This window comes from Platichthys flesus, chromosome 14, assembly GCF_949316205.1.
Source record: "Platichthys flesus chromosome 14, fPlaFle2.1, whole genome shotgun sequence".
In the NCBI taxonomy this organism is placed as follows: domain Eukaryota; kingdom Metazoa; phylum Chordata; class Actinopteri; order Pleuronectiformes; family Pleuronectidae; genus Platichthys; species Platichthys flesus.
Window position 1 is genome coordinate 19,899,117 of NC_084958.1, and position 21,110 is coordinate 19,920,226.

Genomic DNA, 21,110 nt, shown 5'->3' on the forward strand with positions numbered 1-21,110 from the left:
GACGTATTGTATTTATCCAGTAGCACTGGTTACACTGTCCAGTTGGTGGCGCAGGGAAAAACATTTTCCATCCTTAATACAAACCAGAGGCCCCTGATATATCGTGGCCATCGCCAGGTAAGAGATTGAAATCCCGCTGCTGCTCACAGCCTGGACAGGATGAGGTCACTTCCCTGGAATGAATAAGCAGGAACCTGTCCTGATGGTAAACAGGTCGAGTAAATAACTTGCTCCTTTTAGTTTCACCGGGCTCCACTGAAGGCCACAGCTGAACAACACAGCTCTTTTATTTCACGTTGTTAACACCTTTTTACTTTTTTTTGTAATTCTACTTTGGGCGACTTCCAAATACGTCTTTAAGATGAGTGACTTAAAAATGAGCTGTAGAAAAATAATGGACCTTCCTTTGCACGGCCGAGTGAACAGATGCCAACAGGCAGCATGAAGGAGCCGACCAATCAAAACAATGGTTGGACGTAGAAGAGAGAAATGGAATTATAGTACAAATATGTAAATTACAGACGCATCACACAGACTTTTCAATACTGACAAAAAACAGTGTTCTGTTCTGTTCGTCATTCTGCCAAGTCCTGTTATTGGAAAACGACTAAAAGAGCTTGACTGTTCTAATCCATGTTTCCATTGTGTTCCAGGGTCTTATTGGTCCTCAAGGTCCAATCGGGGGTCCCGGTGAGAAAGTAAGTAAAGTGGGATCCCAGTCCTCCCTCCAGTCCTCCCACCACATCTCTGCTGCACCGATAAGTGAACGCTTCAGTCAGGACCTCATAAGTGATTCTGCAGACCTGTGCTGTCTGAGCTGTAGGCCTTTGACTGCCGGCTCCGCACAGCCCTGCTGGCTGAAACACACACACACACGTGCACACATGCAAACTATGTAGATTTCACTGTGAGAGCGCCCCTGCATAAGCACTTACTCCGTGTGACTCAAAGTATTGTTTAGTGGTTTTGTGGATTTAGTAATATATAAAACAGAATTTGAACTCTTGGCAGTTATACTGGTGTAGTCTGTCTGTCTCTCTGTCTCTCTGTCTGTCTGACGTGACTGTTATTCTGTCTCTGTAGGGACCTCAAGGTAAACAAGGCTTGGCTGGGCTTTCTGGTGCAGATGGTCCTCCTGTAAGTTTCCCACTCACTATCATTTTAATACCATTCGTTCATTTACATCTTCACCTCTTGATGTAAATAAAAATCATGAAATCTGTTCCAGGGTCATCCAGGCAAAGAGGGCCCTGCAGGCGAGAAAGGAACATCAGTGAGTATCATGTAGTTTGGATTTTCACAGTGAAATGGGTAATTATGTTTTTTCCCCAAAGTGTCGCTGCACAGGCAGTTACTGCAAATATCATATTTAGCATCTGTTGAGGGTTAAGTGTGTGTGAAGGGCAATTTAGATAGCATCAGGTGTGAATATAGGATTTTTATGGTCAGTATTTAGTCAGAGATTGACAATAACATATTAGTTCATGAAGGACAATCCCAGCTGATAAAACTCCTTAGTTTCAGACATCTGATATGATTCTAATTTTTTCCAGCACTGTTTTGCTGCATGGAGGTTAAATCATTTTCACAGGCTGCACTGTGGGTTTTTAAAAGTTTGGATGTGGTGAAACCTTGTGCATAAAAAAAATATTTGTTATGTGTTAAGTCATGAACCAGTAGGAATCAGATGGTACTGTCCATTCACTTTTGGAAAAAATCATCAGTGAATATACATCAGAGACAAAAAACTCTGTAAAGAATGTACATCACATACTGTTTCTTAACCTTTTAGGGTCATCCTGGTCCTATGGGATCCATCGGCTACCCTGGGCCTCGTGGTGTGAAAGTAAGCGCCGTCTCCATCATCCAGTACCAGCACCCTGCCATGACACTTACACATCCTCCCTGAATGTCATTCCCACTGTTATTTTCTCTCCAGGGAGCCGAGGGCATCAGAGGTCTAAAAGGTGGCAAAGGAGAAAAGGTAAACGCCTCCCTGCTCTCCTCCTTCTGTTCAGCGTGGCTGACGAATGTCATTCCTCTGCCATCACAGTTGTAATTCCTTCCTCAAATGAGGCTTCATTTGAATCCAGCCAGTGGAAAGAACTCTCATAGAGGCCCATCAGGCTGGCAGTTAAGTCGTCACGCCGCCGGGCTGTAATTGAGCGTGGAGCATTAAACTAGAATGAGGCTGTTTGTTCGGCAGTCCCAGTGCAGATTGATCAGTTGGCTTTGTTTCCTTGGATCTCTGTGCTGAACGTAGCCTGATGCCACTCTGTGCAGATCCAACAATAATCATTAGGGAACTGGAGAAATTAACTGAAATACTTGAATATGTCATTAAAAGCTAATGTCTCATGTATTCTGTTGTAAACATCTTCACAATGCCAAGACTTCAAGTTATAGGATGATCATATTTTACTGTCTTGTGATATAATATAATTTATTATAATAAAACTTTATATAATGTAATATAAACTGGAGAGTTCAGCTTTCATGCAACAACTACCAAGGGACTTTTGAAAAAGTTAAAAACTGCATTCTCAGTGTGAACCACCAGATGTCAGTAGAATAACACTAACTTCAGAAGCGCTCATGTGGATGCTTTGCCTAAATGGCCGCTAGATGTCAGTATGAATCTGTCTTAATGAGCCTGTGTACCTCAGTCAGCATAACTGTAAATGTTGATCACTGTTATTATCCCTATTGTTTTATCACTTTAACATTGAATCAGGGTTCATTGCTTTATGTGTAAAGAGTTGTAGATTCCATCTTTCATACAGAAATATACATTTTAAGTATAAGTTTGTCTCTGAGATAATGGACTCAACTCTCAGCTCCGAACAATAACCTACTACTTTTGTCCTTTTCGTCTTCAGGGAGAAGATGGATTCCCCGGCTTCAAGGGAGACATGGGTCTCAAGGGCGACAAGGTGAATTATCAACAGCAAAAATCCCAAAATGACACTCACATAAGAGAAAAACCATGTGCTTTAGTAAAGGGAATTGAACGCGTGTATTCTTTGCATCCAGGGCGAGATCGGTGTGGATGGAGCCAGAGGAGAGGACGGTCCAGAGGGCCCCAAGGGCAAATCAGGACCTGGAGGAGAGTCCGGCCCCTTGGGATCAGCCGGAGAGAAGGTAAATTATCAACAGCTAAAACTGGATTATAAAGCTGTGGATTCTCCGTAATACCTTTATTGATTATTGTGTTGTTTTAAGCCTAGGGTTAGCCAACATGCTTTAGAGTGTAATAAAAGAAAGAAGACATTCACACATAAATAGTCCCTCATATGTGAATGGATAAAGTATTCCGGGGGGCTGTGGGACTGAAAAACAGAGCAGTACAACAGGGATCTAATAACACGTCTTTAGGGAACTGAGCCGGAAAGACACAGGTCTGTGAGGAACAGTCCACTTCGGTTTTCGCAGCCGTTTTGATCATGTGAGGTTTCGAGTCTCCTCCAGCTGCCTTCAGCTCGGCACTCAGACTCGTTTTAATTGGCTCATGTTGACAACGCTCCTCCAGTGAGCTCCTCGCTGTGTAGTGCTGCAGTATTCATACTATTGAAAATAAGACCCTTGTCGGTTTCAGGACAGTAGTAAGGGTTGTTTTGATGAGCTTTAATTAATGAGCTGTTTTCTTATACAGTTAATAGGTTTGGATCAACTGGTTTGTGGATGAAACAGCTCAATAAAAACCCAGTAATCCTCCCAGAAAGAAGAAATGATGATGTCAATAGCTGTGGAAGGGAAATACTGAAAGATTATTAAACACCATTTGAAAAGGAGTCTTAAGAAAAATGATTTACCGCTTGTTATTTTAATCTTTGTTGCTACAACTGAAATCGACCTACCCCTCACAGATAAACTCATCCCACCTGGTGTGACAGCAGACTTTATGATATATATATATATTAATATTAAACCTTCTCAAGGCTATACTTCTGCTGCTGTATATCACTAATATTGAAAAATCAAATCAATAAATTTCACATTTCTTCTTGTGATCATCATCTTGAGTTTTGCAGCAATACACATTCCAGCGTGAGAAGTCTCAGATTCAAAGTCTCTTCATGAGAATATATGACTTGACCTTTATGTTTGAACGCACCCAGGAGAGTTGCATCAGATTCTGTGAAATTCATAATGACCATACACTATCGAAAAGAGTCTAGATGGACCAGCATGGATCCACATTTGGGTGCAAAACGCAGAAAACAGTGTGCCCGGATGATGTCATGTTCATAAACATGGTATTAAAATAATTCCCACACCAGCAGTAAAACTTTACTGCTATAAGTTTATTGCTTTAACGCTTCTGTGAACTTTCCTGCAGTCTCCGGTGACACAATGAGAATACAGTGTCTTTTGTTTTGTTTTTCTTTTCTTAGGGAAAACTTGGAGTCCCCGGTTTGCCTGGTTACCCTGGAAGACAAGGCTCCAAGGTACGTGATGCACCAACCTCCGCCGGGCGGTGTGTGGAAATTAGTTCTGCTCCCCTGAATCCACTGAGAGGTCGGAGGTCATGGGTGGAGATATTATTCAAGGTTGAGGGGCAGTTCAGCAGAAGAGCAAGCTGCAATAATGTGAACTTTACAGGGACAATTTTTCCAGTCTGCTTATCAGAGTGGAAACTATGAAGCTTAAACATGTGTCGGAATGACACAAATTTTTTTCAGTGCCAATGCCAAAACTGATATTAAGGAGTAAGAAGCATAAGGGCTGACATATTTATTAAAAACATATTCTTTATGGTTAAGAAATGTTATTAAAGCTTGATTTTAATGTTTAAACTTGAACTTAATTGTAAACTAGTGTTGCACTCAGTAGAGCTCATGCTTCCACTAAGGCCCAACAGGCGACTTCAATTTGAAACATCTCTCAGCTTGTACGTTACAGGTTTGTAACTCTAATCAGTTCCGATACAGTGTCTGAAAAAAGCCTTCACCACCGTGAAAGCACGTTTAAATCTACTAGATCCAGATTTTAATATGGATCTGCACTTATCACGACCAATGGCCTTAATGAGTCTGAACAATTTCCTCGAGATTGACACATAATTATGGAAATGATGAAAAATACTCTATCCAGCAATGGTAAAGGAAATGAAAACAAGTCCTGGATCTGCCCCCTGATCAGCGTTCACTCATTTCTAAATTTGCTCCTGCGTGTCCTCTCTAAAACTTGCTGATTTGCTGATCGACCCTGATCTGCCCGGACACAAACCCGAGCAGACACACACGGCGCTCTGCTTGCCACAAACTCTTGCAGGAAGCTTACATGCACGGTCACCTGCCGCAGTCATCAGCCGTCTCCCCTCCTTAAACTCCTCCAGACATTATCTAACCCTCTGGCGTTCCTCGAGCCGCAGCGCTGACCATCGAGATGTGCTGCTGCAGCCGGTTCCCCTCTGCTGCTGTCAGCACTGACAGCTTGGCCCTGAGATGATGGGTCGGACACACCCTCTCTCACAACATCCAGACCGGCCAATCTCCTGCTCGGTCTGTTAGTGTCAGCAGGATCAGAGCCGAGTGCGGAGCACGAATTAGCACAAGACCGAATTAAAGTGGGAGAGACTCAGAGGAGTGCGATGATTTCATCCATTTGTTACATTCATTTAAAGCCAGGTAGTCCTCTTTGTTTAGCTTTGGCGCATCTCACTGTGGAGTAAACCAGTTCAAGTGAAATGGCTGTAACGAATAAGCAATAAGAGCTTGCAGTAATAAGGAAAACACAAAGGATTCCCTTCTGTTTGTGTCCATGAAAATCTTTTTAGACAAAGGCTGCCCACAAAGGTCCCCAGTGGATCCCATCTTCTTTTTACACTCCTTCAAAGAAAGCGTTTTTGGAGAGAGAGAGAGGCAGGCAGAGAATAAAGGCATCTTGACTCCGCCGCGGTATAAACAGCGCCACGCTCTCTTCTTCTTTTCTTTCCAGCGTTTAAAAGATGTAAGTTGAAACTAAGTTTGAAGCTGTCAGTGGTAACTTATAATGGGAACGCTCTCAGAGACCAGTACCTAAGATAATTTACTGTATGCTTCACCGAACCTTATTATCCCCTCAGTTTTTAGCCTGTTAAACCATTGCACAGTAACACAGTGTTGTAAAATGTCACATTGTCCCCGTGAGTAGGTTCAGGGTCACTGCCGGTGAGGCTGCTCGTTTGCCTTTATCCCTCGTCCATCAGCCGCCTGCTCGAATCCCTCCACTGGCTGTGGTTTTGGCTGCTGCACCCCATCACCCTCTGTTAACAGCCTTGCCACACCGTTAATTCCCGATGCCATTTGGCGACAGCTCCAGCGTGCCGTCTTATCTCTGTGGCACAAGTCAGGCTCGTCCAGTGCCGGTGATCCTTTCAGTTTACCATAACTGCACCTCTGTGAAAAACTCATTAAACTGCACAGATCTGCTTTTCCTGCTGCCTCCGAAACTGTTGAGCAATTTAACCTCTTGCAAATTCTGCCCACGGCACCTTGTTAGGCTGCTCCGGCGCATACGACACAGAATTACGCCTCGTATACATATGCATGTGATCGGTAGCGGGCGCTGCAGATGTGATCTGCATCGGATTATGTTCGAAACACAAAGACAAACCGCAGACGAATAAATATTTAACTTAAATAGCCGTAATGTATTCAGCGTTTATCCCACTTAATGTTGCATGAAGTGACCCTGCACTGCTAAGCTGCTTGGAACTCATTTCATTCATCCAATAGTGATTCCACTCCCCGAGTATTTGTTTGACTGGCACCGTCCCTGCTATCAGAGGGCACAGCCCGCGAAAGCCCAATAACTAAATTGCTGATGGGTATCAAAGGGGAGCTGCTCTCTCCCCGTCCTTTGTCTTTATTTGCTCCCTCTGGCAGTTTTTGGTTAACTTCCTGTTCCTGCCTCCCGACTGTGCCAACATCCCAACAGCACTTCTCTCACAGGGAGGAGGAAGAAAGTATCCCACTGAGTTTGTTGGAAGCATTTAAAGTAAGGTGCTCATTTATCAGCCGGGACCTCACAAATCATTAACTGTAACCTAATGGAAACAATGTGCTGGCCGGTGTTGCAGTATTTATGGTCGGCCCTTTAATTATCCTTTGTCAGTAAAGCACGAGAGGGACGCTGTGAGGTCCTCTCTTATATTATACCTCCCCCTCACTCTCACCTTTTTCTGTTTCTCTTTTCCTCTCACTCACTTGTTCTTTATGTGTCTTGCAGGGCTCAAATGGCTTCCCAGGGTTCCCTGGGGCAAATGGCGAGAAAGGAGCAAGGGTAAGTCAGAAAAATTCATTATGCTCCTTCCTGTTGAAGACAAACACTCTCAGTCACTAAGGGGTTTCCTAGTTAGCAAAAGGGAAGTAAGTGCAGAGGATGTAAAATATTAAAACACATCATGGTCAAGGATTATTGTAGCAGTTTAAGATGCACAATAAATAACTGATGCTTTCACAGTATACCTTGTGTGTTCTGGACCTTCAGGCTTTTTTGGGGATATTATTTCTGACTTTGGCAACAATTCAAAAAGTTTAGACGTCGATAAACAATAGGAGAAGATTTTAGTAATAACATAATGATCCTAAAATTAAGAATTTTACCTGATGGTTTATTTTCTCCATTCAAACGGAAAGACTCCTTTACATCTGTGCTCTAAATGCAATAAGTTGGCAAATGCAGCAACTAAACTGACAACACGCTGACGCCGGATACTCCAAATCAATAAATGTCAATTATGGGTCGATGCTGCGCACGTAGGTGGCGACGACAGGTTGTAAATATGTCTTGACTCTTAGATTAAAAAGGCCCTAAGACTTTACTGGTGCCAGGCATAAAATAGAGTCAAGTATTGATTTAACATTTACTTCAGCATTTTTCTTAGTGCAACATAAACCATAGACAGGACGCTTTGCATACTTTAAGAATATATTAACATGGATATCATCATCATTTAACCATCTAACCGAATATGTATGTGACTGTTTTTATAACCCAACTGTGTATAATCTGCATTTTAAATGTATGGTAACACCAGAACAAAGTGCCTCGACTCCTGAACTGACATTATTAAATATTTGAATAGCAATATTATATATATATATATATTTTCATATATGTTATAACAGTCTCCACTTTGTTGTGTTGACTTTCCATGAGATTTTGGAAACATGCTTTTTGATTATTTTCTCCTCAACCACTTAAGTGATAAAGCCAGTTGTTCCAGCTCTTCTGGATGGAGCTGAGTTCAGAACAGACCAGTCAAGCTCCGGCACAACACACCAGGAAAAAAACATGTATTTATTTACCTCACTGTCATTTTGAAATAAGGACGGGCTGTGCTCCAAGCTTTTGCCAAAGCTTTCTGCCACACTCACTCCCAACAGCTATCATCACATGTTGTAACATCAAGATTTACCTTAATCTGAGATAAAACCATGAAAAAGGGTTAGAGCTTAAGCGAGGAGAGTGAGGGTGGCAGAATGGTGGGGAGGGTTATTATTGACGAGACAAGCTCCTCTCCGCTCTGAGACGGACATTGAGAGGCTGACACCTCCCGGCCCCATCGGGCTACAACTGACAGGTGGTTCAACCTGTCAAGTGCCTGTGTGTAACCACTTAGCAATTTGATTATATCTTTTTTTGTGTCCAAAGACGCTCAGATGATTCCATTTCGAGTCCCTAACCCCCTCAGCGCTCATCTCTGTCCCCCCGTATAGTTGTATTCTCGAATTTCTTTGGCTCAAACTTGTGAGGAGAGATGAAGTTTTACTCACACTGACTGTTGATCCTGTGCTAAATCAAAGCTTTTGTTTTTCTTTCTCAGGGAATCGCCGGCAAATCTGGCCCCAGAGGGCAACGTGGCCCAACGGTAAGACATCCTACTGTCTGCCCACGCAGCCCGAGCCATCCACATTAATGATTTAGTGTGTTCAAATGAAAATCTCCTCCTCTGTGTAGTCATGTATAGCCTTTATTTTCCTCCTCATTTGAAGGAGATATGCACTGCATGGGGAATTGTAGAAACAGGCGGGGAGGGCAGTAGACGCTGATAACCTTGTTGGTTTGTTTTGTTATGCTATTGTTAGATGTTCTAAAATAGAGCACAATTCTTTAAAAAGGCATTTGTTTACCAGAACATTGCTGCATTGTATTATAAACTGTGTCCAGGGTCCACGTGGTGGACGCGGTGCAAGAGGACCAACAGGGAAACCAGGTGCCAAGGTGAGAACCAGGGTCATTGTTGACTTGTGGAATTCAGTTCATTGAAAAGGAATGTGTCTAAATGTCCAAAACACAATAACACAGATCAGAGGTGGAATATTGCATTTTATATAATTGGTCAGTTGTTACTAATAGAGGTTGAATTGTTGTGACATATTTGAATGGCAATAAATGGGAGGTTCTAATGAGTGGTGTCCCTCAAGGAAGCGATTTAGGACCACTTCTATTTCCTGGTTATTGTTATTAATTTGATTTTAAGTTCCTATAACTGGAGAACTGACGTGGGCTTACTTTTACTTTTACTATTTCCCACCTGCAATACCATTCAGTTGTATCTATGATCAGAGGATGTGAGTTGCTTTGTAGTTTATTTCAGGTCCATTTCAGACTTTGACGTTTTTGACAAACTTTTCCTTTGACCCTTTTCTTTTTCCTCAGGGCACCTCAGGCAATGATGGACCTGCCGGCCCACCAGGAGAGAGGGTCAGTACCAGGCTGTTTCTTCAGTGGCTCTTGATATATTGAGGTTTAGAGTTCAACAGTAAAAGTACCTCAGGGACATTCTACTTGAATCTTAACTCAAAGTGAACCACAGCTATTTCTCTCATTAAAATAATCAAAAGGTGGATTCATTTAATTGTCACTGGAAAGATGAAGAAAATTGTTTCCCTATGAAAATGGCACAAAAGGGGAAGTTGTCATTTAATATTAAACTGCTTTGACAACTTTTGTCATGTTGTGTTTCTCCACTCACTCACTCCATTTAATTTTCATCCCAGGGACCTAATGGACCACAGGGACCCGTCGGCTTCCCTGGACCCAAAGGACCCAACGTAAGTAGCTGCTGTCAAACTGTCCGTCCACAGCAAACCATTTCCCAGTTTGCCTTTTACATGTTAAAACACACTTACAACCAGTATAACTGTTCAATTTTTCACCCCCCACACAGGGCCCGGCAGGAAAGGATGGGCTGCCCGGTCATCCCGGACAGAGAGGAGAGACGGTGAGTGGACAGTTCCATCTCCGAACGCGTCGTGTCCTGTCACTTGATCCTGAACATCGTGCATTAGTGCCGACTCACTCCCCGGCTCAGCCTTTCGCCCCCTCGGATAGGTTATACAGAAAACACAGCGCGGAGGGAAGGAAACTGAAATGTCAAGGTGTTTGCAGAGCGAGAGTGAGGCACAAGCTGTCGACAATATAGACACTGCAAACTGATTTCAGTCCAAGATTATTGATTGTTTGTTCAGCTCAAGTCATCGGGCCTGATTCTATATATTGGGATCCATACTGTTTAATTAGGTTTACCTGTAAATGTCTCTCCCTCTGAGGGATGAATACATTTTCCATATATTTTGAATGTAACTGGAAATTAGTTTGTCAATGGGGTGAGAATGGGCAGTAAAAGAACCTAAGATGTAGTGTGTAATATTCTTTAAGTAAATTACTATATATTTGATTAACTTGTGTACTTTGACTTGTGTACCTAGAGAAAACCACGGTTTTATTCAAGGAAGCAGGACATTTAATTTTGGTTACTTTCTAACTGCATCATATCCACTTTACCTGTGGCTTTGCCCGTCTCTGCTGTTGACACCAACTTCCATGATCCCACGCTGCTTTATGAAATCACTAAACTAGGTCTATTGACATTGTTTTGACTCAGAGACTGCTTGTGGCCGACATTAAATATTGTACACTGAACAAATTAGAGTGATATGTCTGAATTAATCAAAATATACATATAAACATATTTCTTCGTCCTCCTCTTCAGGGCTTCCAAGGAAAGACAGGACCTCCAGGACCCGGAGGGGTGGTTGGACCACAGGTAGATACACAGCACACTTCACTACGATGGTTACATCTACTTCCTCCTTCATCCTGTGTCTGGTGTTGGAGAAATCTTAGTATATAACAAAACAAAAAATGTGTGAACCATCAAGATGCATGAAAAGGCTTTGAAGCACTAATACTATCTAAAGTAAAACTATTGCATTCATATGTTGTATGTCCTTTAGAACACAGGTAAACACATATTTATCGTACATTGACCTTAACACATCTCTGCTGTGCTCGACAGGGACCAACTGGTGAGACTGGACCCAGCGGAGAGCGAGGGCACCCAGGTTCTCCTGGTCCACCTGGTGAGCAAGGTCTGCCTGGAGCTGCTGGGAAAGAGGGTGGAAAGGTAAATGGATTCCACTAAATCCTGCACACTGGACTTCTAAAGCCTTAGTGTAACACCTAAAGCAATTGTGTGTTTAATCATTACCTGACATTGTCTGAGATGTTAGTTATGCAGATATTCTTGCGTCTCTCTCTCTGTAGGGTGATCCAGGTCCTCAGGGTCCTGGTGGCAAGGCAGGACCCGCCGGCCTGAGGGGCTTCCAGGGTGCTAGAGGTCTTCCAGGGGGCATGGTAACACACAGACCACACACACTCTTAACACACCAATGCAAACATACTCACATGTGCACGAAGAAGTGTGTCCTCCCACACACTGGGTTGAATTTAGCTCCAAACTCTAATTACCGGGCTAACAACCTGCTGTTTAACCAAATGTCAGGCTTGGCAGTGGACCTGATGACAAGGGGCAGAATTAGCTTACATGGATCAAATGGAGAGGACTAATCCACACACAATATTAACACACTTTGTCATAATTTAACTCAGCAAGGTTGAAGTAGGTTATACTGGGTTGTTAATACGGTTCTGGCGAAGCTCTTTAACTGGTATATGTCGTAATAAGAGCGTTTAACTCGACATTCACAGCTACGCTAGTTTCAGGGCCTTTTCTTGAAGGAATCCTATCAGATGGAAAAATGAGTCAAAGCCCACAACTCTGTGAGCGTGCAGCCGAGCCCGGGCAACTAAAAATGAATCCTCAAAGGGAGTGGGCGTGGGTGAGAAGAAGTTCAAGGTGAGAGTGGGTGGTTGTTCAGAGGCTGACGGAGGATCAGCTCGGGAGCGACGGAGGCCCGAGCTAATTTCAAGGCCGACCATTAAGTGAAAAAGACGACAGCGCTGCCCCTGACTTATCTCCGCGGTGATGTCTGCTCCGTGTGTGCAGAGCGGATGGCTTCTTTTTCATAACTTCAGAGCACGCTGCACAAACACAAACACACACAAACACACACACATCCTCCCACGCTCTGTTGAAGTGTTCCCATCCAGTCACACGCAGACACAAACACCTGTTGTACAAGCAAGAGCATAAACGTTTATCTCGCTCCTTATGCTGCGAGGTGCTTACGTGAATAGATCATTTTTCTCTTTTGGTGTTTGGCATACTCTCTCACACACAAACACACACTCTCTTTATCCCATCTCTGAGTCTTGAGGAAAGGCACAGCGACAATAAATACACACCAGTAAATAACTTTTGTGTGTATCCGACACAGAGAGAACCTTCCAGGCTTCTAATGCAGCGTGGCAAACTGTGGAGGCTGGGGAGGTGGAGAGCCAGCTTGGCAGCTTCCTCACCCCCCTGGCTCTGTCGGCTGTAGCCTGTAAATTAGTTATTATAATGAAAGTCTTTACTGCCTCCAGTGAACTGTGTTTTCCATATGCAGCCTCAGCCTCCTGGTGCTATGATTCAGCAGCATAGGCCCGGCCCTTCAAGGGCGGTGATCTGGAGGAGGTGACTGAGGTTTCAGAGATAGATGGACCATACCTGAGGACTTTATTTTGAAGCTCATTTATTGGCTCCTTTTTAAAGTGTCTCTTCTGCCGTTGATCGAACTTTTAAAATCTCATCTCTCATCCTCAAAATTAGACGTTTTTATTTTTTATTTTTAAAGGACATCCTTTTATGGCTTTAAATTGGCTTGGATGCAATTCTAAACCTTTCCCTCATTTGGTATTCACGCATCTATGAATATGCAAATCACCCCCGTCTCTACCCCCACCCGCCCCTTCAGCCCCGTCACCTGCAGCTCTGCTTATCAAACACATAATGTATTCTGTTCTGCAGCTACTATACGCAACACAATGGAAAAAGGTAATATAGGAGTGAACCGGGCAAACAGGTTTGAACTGAAGCCCGGTTTGCACAGGGTCACCTGTTGATTTATAGGAATGATAATGTGTTTGATGTACTGATATCTACAACACAACAACAGTTGATAAGATCAGTTAATAATCTTGACAATAGATAAATAATAAAAGATAATATTGTTTTTCGGGCATCTCACAGTTTGCCTTGGTTAGCTTTGTTAGCTCAGTTAGCTTTGGTTATAGTCTGTCTCTGAGATTTCTTTAACCCCCCAAGACAAAGGAGGCGTATGGGAAGAGTTGAAATATTTAATTTGAAGAATTCAGCAACTGAAGAACTCCCATTTTGTCCCTCTGGATAATCCATGGACCTCAGTGTGAACAGTTCCTGTGGCAGAAAGTAGGAGCTGTAAAAATCTGTGCTGCTGGATATTTCCAATGTAATTTTCGTGAGTGAGAGCGGCACAGCCAAAGAGCCTTTCAGCTCTTTATGATGAAGGTGGCAGAAAGAAGTAAAATCAAATGTATCTGCAGGGCCTGAGAAGGCTGGAAGTAAAAGAGGTGTGTTTTATTGACCTGCTGCCTCAGTACTTCGGGAGGTAATAACGTGCTGACTGTGGGCGTAGATGAGGAGAAAGCACATCTTTTATGTACATAAATTAACGAGGTATTTGTCGTGTGTAGGGTATAGAAAACTTTACTTGAGACTCAAAACAAGAGGGGCGACTGAATTTTAATCTGTATATGATTTGCCTCTCTTCTTTTGAATCGTGTAATTGCTGCTGCTCTTTAGTATTAACCCTAATGCCAACTCCTCCACACACACACACACACACACACACACACACATGCTCACTGATCGTTATTCACACGTGCATGCACACACATATCCACGCACACAGTAACATTTAAAGCTCCATTTGACAGCTGTAATCACTGCTCGTGGAATGGCATTGAGCGGCGGCCTGCAGCGAGCGAGATCTAACCCTCTCCCGTCCTCTGCTTTCAGGGTCCAGCTGGCTTGAAGGGAGGAGAAGGGCCTCAGGGCCCCCCCGGCCCCCTCGTAAGTAGCCTGTTGCTATGGTTTCCTCATCTCTCCCACCACACAGAAATTGCAGTGAAAAGTGACTTTGTGCCTTTTGGAGAATGGAGTCGCTGCACATGCTGCGTGCTCCCGTGCTCCCGTGATTCGGCAGTGTGTGCGATGTAAGCCGCGGTGTTTGAAGGATGGTGAAGTAGAGCAGGGCAGGGGTGAAATCAATATTCAACACCAGCACGGTGAAAACATGTGAATGTGCATCGCAGTGTTAAATGTCTAATGTCATTTTTATCTGGTTTTCTTGGTTTAGTTGAATTGGAAAAATATCATAAAACACTTTTAGTCCCTTATTTTCTTAATAAATGGATATTTGAATGTTGTGTTTTGTTTTCAGACACAAGATTCTGTGTTTTAGTATCAAATCAAATTAGACAAAGAATTGTATCGCCTATATTCACAAATCAAGGTTTCACATCTTCTTTCCATTATCACTCGACTAGGGTGAGAAAAGAAAACTTTAAATGAGGAAGATTAAAGTGGTTTTATAATGATCGAGTTTTCGCAGTTTATAAATAAAAAACCCTGTGAATGTATGTAACACATGTTGATGATAGAAATAGTTTCAAGTTACAACAGCTGAAAGATAGTCGTAGGTGTGAAATTAAAACGGTCTAATGATGCTTAATTGCCTCATTGAACAATGAGTACTTATCATCCCAGTATCTTGATTCGTGTGTGATGGTTTCCACTTACATGTAATTGTTACCCTAGCAACTGCTGTGGCGCATATTGAGGAAGTTTTTCTCGTGTCACCTTTTTTTTTTATTATTGTATGACCGACACTGTAAGAGAAACTTTTCCCTCAGTTAATAATAACACACAAACATCTTTCCATGAATCCCCGACTCCCCCTTAATTGATGGGTAATGTGCATCTCTTTAGACACTGTAGCTGCAGCCGTGCACTTTATCTGTGCCACGTCTCTGACATGCACTCCCATAGTGTAGGACCCTAAAAAGCAGCGGGAGTGGCAGGGCAATCCATGAAATAAGTGGGCCGCTTCTTTCGCTGCCTTTGTCTTTGAGCCCAGCCCCGGGAGCTCTGGCGGTGAATCTGCACAGAACGCTGACTGACAGGCAGCTTTGAACCGCCTGACATTTTGTTCAAGCGTTAAACGCAGGCTCCCGATAATTGCCCCCCCACCCCCACCCTCCCTCTTTGCTCACCAGCGACAGAGCAACACCAGATTAGATGACAGCGGATATGCAGAGCACGGATGAAAAGATGATGAAAGTGAAGAGAGGCTATCGCTCTGGAAGAGTCAAATAGTTGCCGCGTTGAAATGAGATAGTTTTTCTTAAATTGGCTTGAAAATGAGAAACTGGATGAAAACATGTGATTGGCTGTTTTGGTAGCGTTTGAAAAACTCCCTGAAAAAAGAAAAAAGAGAGAGAGAGGACAGCGTACAGTGCCCACGCACACGAGAGATCTGATATTTCCCTCCATCGATTTCCTGCCAGACACTGAGCTGCTGTTTTGCTGTGGGAAAGTCTTTGCGTGTGTGTGTGTGTGTGTGTGTGTGTGTGTGTGTGTGTGTGTGTGTGTTAGTGTGTGTGTTGCAGTTTCACAGTCTTTTAAGAGGTTTTGTGTGCATTCGTTTGAAAGAGACAGACCAAGAAAGAGCTGAGCAGCAAACAGGGTGGATGAATGGGACCAGCTGAACGGCAAACTCTGGTTGTGTGTCTGCACGCTTTTGTGTTTGGGTTTTGATCTCTCGCCACAGAATCACATGTGGGAGAAAAACATTGGTGAAATGAGAGATAGGGAAATATTCAGATAGAATACGAAGTTACACTAGGCAAAGAAACTTCTGTCTTGTGTGTGTGTGTGCGCGTGTGTGTGTGTGTGCGTTAATGTGACTAAGTGTGTATGGTGTATATGTGTGTCCCTGTGGGCAGGATGGCAGACTGGGGCTGACAGTTTGGAATTGTGTCTGTGTGTGTGTGTGTCACTACTGGCAATGTCTATTATGGAATGGGCCAGGCATGTGAAGGCCAGGTGGCAGCTGAATTAGGGTATGTGTGTGTCTGTGTGTGTGTGTGTGTGTGTGTGTGTGTGTGTGTGTGTGTGTGTGTGTGTGTGTCGATGTGCTTGCAAGTGAATCCAGGTGAATCATTGGTCTACACACATGCATGTGGTTCATTTGACAGCACCTCAGACCCTCTTCAGGTAGATTGTCTCCATAATGACCTGGTGATCACAGATGTAGCTGCACGTTATGTGATGTGAGGCACCTGCTCATCGACGAGTGGAGAGCAGGGTAATCAGACATGCTAATGCAGGCAAACAATAGAAAGTCAGAACCCTGTTAGTTCCATAAGAATCGTCTCAGCACCACAGTTCTGGCTTTGAGGCCGACAACAGGGTTAATGTTCATGAGGGGTACGGATTTTAAATCTCATAAATCATAGTTTAAATAATTGATGTAACAGCTCGTTGCAGCTGTCAAATAAGTAAATAACCAAATAACAAAAACAGAAAATGTTTCTTTAGATTAACTCAATCATCAGCCTTTCAAACAGAGTCAACTTTTCATGCTCCAAGTTCCTGTGGCTTTGTATGTGCTACTGTACCTTTTCTCCGGGACTTCTTGTTCACGGCCATTTAAAGCAGCAGTGAGTGATTGGCCTGTGTTCCTTGGTGACAGGGTTCACCTGGAGAGAGAGGTGCCGCTGGCCCTGGAGGTCCCATTGGTCTGACAGGACGCAACGGTCCCCAAGGGCCCCCCGGCCCCGCTGGAGAGAAGGGCGGCCCTGTGAGTATTCCTGTTCAACCCCTCGTTCAGTCAAACTCTTCTGTGAATCCGCAAACTGAGGATTTGTCTGCTGGTGATGTGAATGTTCCTTACGTCTGTTATCAATGTTGTGTTTAGGGAGAGAAAGGTCCCGTGGGCCCCGCTGGCCGTGATGGCATCCAAGGTCCCGTTGGTCTTCCTGGCCCAGGTGGTCCTCAGGGTCCCCCTGGAGAGGACGGTGACAAGGTAGAGCACATCTTTACATACTAGAACTCCTGTAGTCCTTCATTTGAATATCCACCTTAGATAATTAAGTATTTTTCAAAACATAACGGTTGGATAAATATGGAAATCAGACGCCTACATTCTTAGAGTTCTACTCAAACATCTGAAACAAACAAACTCTAAAATCATGTATATATGTTTTATAACTATCCTTCAAGACTACTCTGGATTATTCAGATTAGGTGGAATGTTATATCCTTCAAGTTATTTCGATGCTAGCTTTAATTTCCGTGTTATTCTTTGGGGTATTCACTATATTAGCTTATATGTACCGAGGAGAAAGACTCAGTAGAGCCTGCAACACTGTTGATAAAATGAATTTGGGAGGAACTAAATTTAGCACAGGAGTCCTCAGTTTAGTGGAGATGGAATCACTTTCTCAAATTTAGTTACAGCTCTATCAGGACATTTCTGTCTAGGTCAGTAATAGGAGTTTCAAAGTAATTAAATAGAGGTCTGATAAAAGAGGATTCTGAGGGACGACTATTAAATGTTAAATTCCAAAGCCATAAGCCAGAACAAGGTCGAGGGTGTGGTTAGAACTGAGTGGTTTAAGGCTACCGACATTCATGAGAATATTAGAGTCACCTACTTTAATTACTTTTATTTGCACCAAGGACTTAACTTGAAAAACTGAGAATTAGAATAAACGATCACAGGAAGATAGATTTATACATAAATACAGATAATTCCAAAGGGTTCACCCCATTTTGTTACCGCTGTGTACAGATCAACAGTTATATTTACTGGGAGCACCAATAGTTTACACATGCTGTTTACCCTCAGGCCAGAAAGCCCTCAGTTGATCCACAGATCTGCATCTTTGCATTTGTAACCATCAAGCCGCTCAAATCCCAGTCACATCTGCCATCATGTCAATCAAACTGCCCATGGGGTTAGACAGGAAGCCAATGAATTAATTCGCTCCAATCACAATGGGATCTCTGGAGGAACATGAAACGCCCCCGTGGTGGTAGAGGTGAAACTAAGGTATTGGACTTTGACTAAACATGGGGGACAACTCAGAGCAGAGATGTGAGCTGTGCTGTTTGTGTTGCACCACAGGGAGAAGTTGGTGGACCTGGACAGAAGGGAGGCAAAGGAGACAAGGGCGAACTGGTGAGTCTGGATTTTGTTCTCTCTTTTATAACTTTTCACATAACTTTGAATGATAATCCACGCAAACTGTGCAAAGAACACTGACGTTAGCCGCTGAATTCTCAAATGAGCTGAATTAATTATCGAACATGAGTAGCTTGGCAATGAATCATCTCAGGTTATCGTGCCCTAAATGGGCTCCAGCTTGTAAATTATTAACTGGAGTGCTGTTATGTTTTCTAAAAGGTTGCTTTAATATAATGAAGAACAGCAGTTTGCTCAATTCTAGTTTTAAACATCTGTGTTTTTAACTAACTGAGGTTTGGATCACAAATAGAGTAAATTTTGAAATTTGTTTCTCCCCATGATAAATTACTTTCCGTTCAGGTGTATATACAGATTCATCATTATCTTCCATTCTGCTCTAGTGTAAATGGAAACAATGAGTCTAGCTTGTTTCAGATTGCATATTACTCATTACTCCTTGTGTTTTCAGGGTCCACCAGGTTCAAATGGTCTTCAGGGTGTGCTCGGAGCTCCTGGTCCAGCTGTAAGTGTCACTTTCTCGGTCTGTTTGATGAAATATCATTATTTACACTTTTGCTGAAGGACATCACAGTCAGGAGTACAACATCAAATGAAAAGAGTTCTACTACAAGAGCTCACGAGTATTCATTCAACATGTCACGATCTGAGTCTCAACAATAAAATGGCAAATATTGAAATACTTGTTACCAGATGATACCTGCTATCCAATTGTGTCCATCTTTATTCTGTACAGAGTAATGTGTAGAGTATGCAGGTTTTTTACTTTTAAAAGGTAGACACCAACCTCCTAATGGTCGGTACTTCGAAATGCCTAGAACTAAGAAATACATATTGAGTTTTATTCCCAGGATGGACGTTTAGCTCTGTTCCAGTGAGGTCAGAGTACTTTATGCTGGAGGCATTTATTTTGTTCTCCTGCCTCTGCAGTCCAGCCTTTTTTTTAAACCCCACTACCTTTATTATCATAATGTTTCATAAATTCCATCTAAATCCTGTAATATATTTGAGTAACGTAATACGAGCTTGTGTAATGTAGCTCAATAATGTCAGGATACTGCACAAAAAGTTTTGTCATCACAGTTTATGGCATCTTGACCTTTGGCACAAGGTTTTCTTGACTTGTTATGAATTCAGATGATGCATTGCTTCGTGATTGTTATATAGGAATAAACTTGTGACCTTCCGTGTGCAAAGGACAATGGTAGCCCAACCTGCCAATTCCAGCCTATACCCTCTCATGGCAGCAATCCTAGCAGAAAGTACTGCTGCGCACGCTGTAGAGCATCATCCTCCCAACCACCTCATTAACACAACAGCACAACAATGTTCTGATGGCCTCGGGGCAGCTAACACCTCATTGCGGTGAATTATCAGGCCTTAACAACCACACTAGCAAATATTCAGCATCTGCAGGGCTCTGTCGGGGGCTAGAATAGAAACTGGTGAGACGGATTGCCGGAAGCAGGTAGCGCGCCAAAGCTGAATAACAAATTAACAGTTGTTTGTCTTGGTGAGTCAGTCTGCTCATGTGTATTCATATCTTCATCGCTGAGTCCTGACTCGCCCTGTGCAGTTTCAACATTGTCTGCCCCTCTTTTATTTTTAATTACTGCGTGTCCTAATGCTGTCATCACCTTTGACTGCATCCAGCTCACCTTCCAGTCCAAGAACTGTTAAGTTAAGGATCAATGTGGTTTACAACAGCTCAATCACCAGTGCTGTTATAAACTGCTGTTGTCCTCAGGAAGCAAAAGAGGTGAAGCACTTAGAATAAAGAGTCCAAAGCAGGACAGTTTTAATCTTCATCAGGGCAGATGTTTTTACTTAGCATTATCATATAAAGAGTCATCAATGTTTTAGGAGAGTCATTTATTTCGGATTTAAAAGTTTGTGACCTTTATACATACTCAGGCAACTTGAGGTGACTAATGCCTTCAGGCCTAAACATCTCTTACACCCACAGGTATGATACAAGTGAATGATGGAAAGTAATGGAGACATGTGGACAGTTGTGGGCTTTAGACCTGCTGACTATTGAATCAGGGACAATTCGAATGTTTACAAATTCTGATTCGTCCACAGAATGCCCATTGCCGAGCACCTTAGCCCAGCTAGCATTAGCCTGCTTTCACATTAGCTGTAGTATCTACATAGCCTCCATACTGACCTCACTCCTGCTATCAAAGAAACCAGGGTTACCTCTGTAACCTCAAGTTCTGGGCTGCCCTCCATGTTGATTTGGATGTTTCTTTCCAATTTTAGCAAGGACTGCATCAAAAGTCTGAAATATGATGGTGTAATTTGTGCCTGCAGTGATAAAAATCTTCCTGTATTTCATTTTTAGGGACTCTACAGCCAGACACATTTCTGAGTCCAGTCCCCCCCCCCCGAGCAGCTATTGGCGCCGCAGGATTTGCGACTTCCTTTTTTTTGTTTCAGTCTCTCTTAACTTTAGTCCTCCTCGTCTCTGTAGTTCAAAGACGTAGTCACGCTACCTGTGATCACCATCCCCTCCTAACTGATCTGCATTCAGTACAAGCACCTGCGGCTGCCTCCGCGTCCCAGGGCTCAGGGAGAGCTCCTCGAGCACTTTCAAGTGCTGACATGTGTTTGAACTGAAAACTCCCAGTTTGTCAGCACTCT

The 21,110-nt window shown here is 43.1% G+C and overlaps 1 protein-coding gene across 1 annotated transcript in view; it reads left to right on the plus strand.

Annotated features, from left to right (window-relative positions):
- The window catches only part of LOC133968924 (collagen alpha-1(XI) chain-like), a 74,479-nt gene that overhangs the window by 37,954 nt on the left and 15,415 nt on the right, over positions 1-21,110 (plus strand). Inside the window, exons 24-45 of the mRNA XM_062405182.1 lie at positions 654-698; positions 1,084-1,137; positions 1,229-1,273; positions 1,793-1,846; positions 1,940-1,984; positions 2,880-2,933; positions 3,034-3,141; positions 4,395-4,448; positions 7,213-7,266; positions 8,813-8,857; positions 9,157-9,210; positions 9,649-9,693; positions 9,990-10,043; positions 10,160-10,213; positions 10,985-11,038; positions 11,291-11,398; positions 11,539-11,628; positions 14,213-14,266; positions 16,950-17,057; positions 17,175-17,282; positions 18,387-18,440; positions 18,916-18,969. Of these exons, the coding sequence (XP_062261166.1) occupies positions 654-698; positions 1,084-1,137; positions 1,229-1,273; positions 1,793-1,846; positions 1,940-1,984; positions 2,880-2,933; positions 3,034-3,141; positions 4,395-4,448; positions 7,213-7,266; positions 8,813-8,857; positions 9,157-9,210; positions 9,649-9,693; positions 9,990-10,043; positions 10,160-10,213; positions 10,985-11,038; positions 11,291-11,398; positions 11,539-11,628; positions 14,213-14,266; positions 16,950-17,057; positions 17,175-17,282; positions 18,387-18,440; positions 18,916-18,969 (1,395 nt within the window). The remainder of the gene's footprint in view (positions 1-653; positions 699-1,083; positions 1,138-1,228; positions 1,274-1,792; positions 1,847-1,939; positions 1,985-2,879; positions 2,934-3,033; positions 3,142-4,394; positions 4,449-7,212; positions 7,267-8,812; positions 8,858-9,156; positions 9,211-9,648; positions 9,694-9,989; positions 10,044-10,159; positions 10,214-10,984; positions 11,039-11,290; positions 11,399-11,538; positions 11,629-14,212; positions 14,267-16,949; positions 17,058-17,174; positions 17,283-18,386; positions 18,441-18,915; positions 18,970-21,110) is intronic.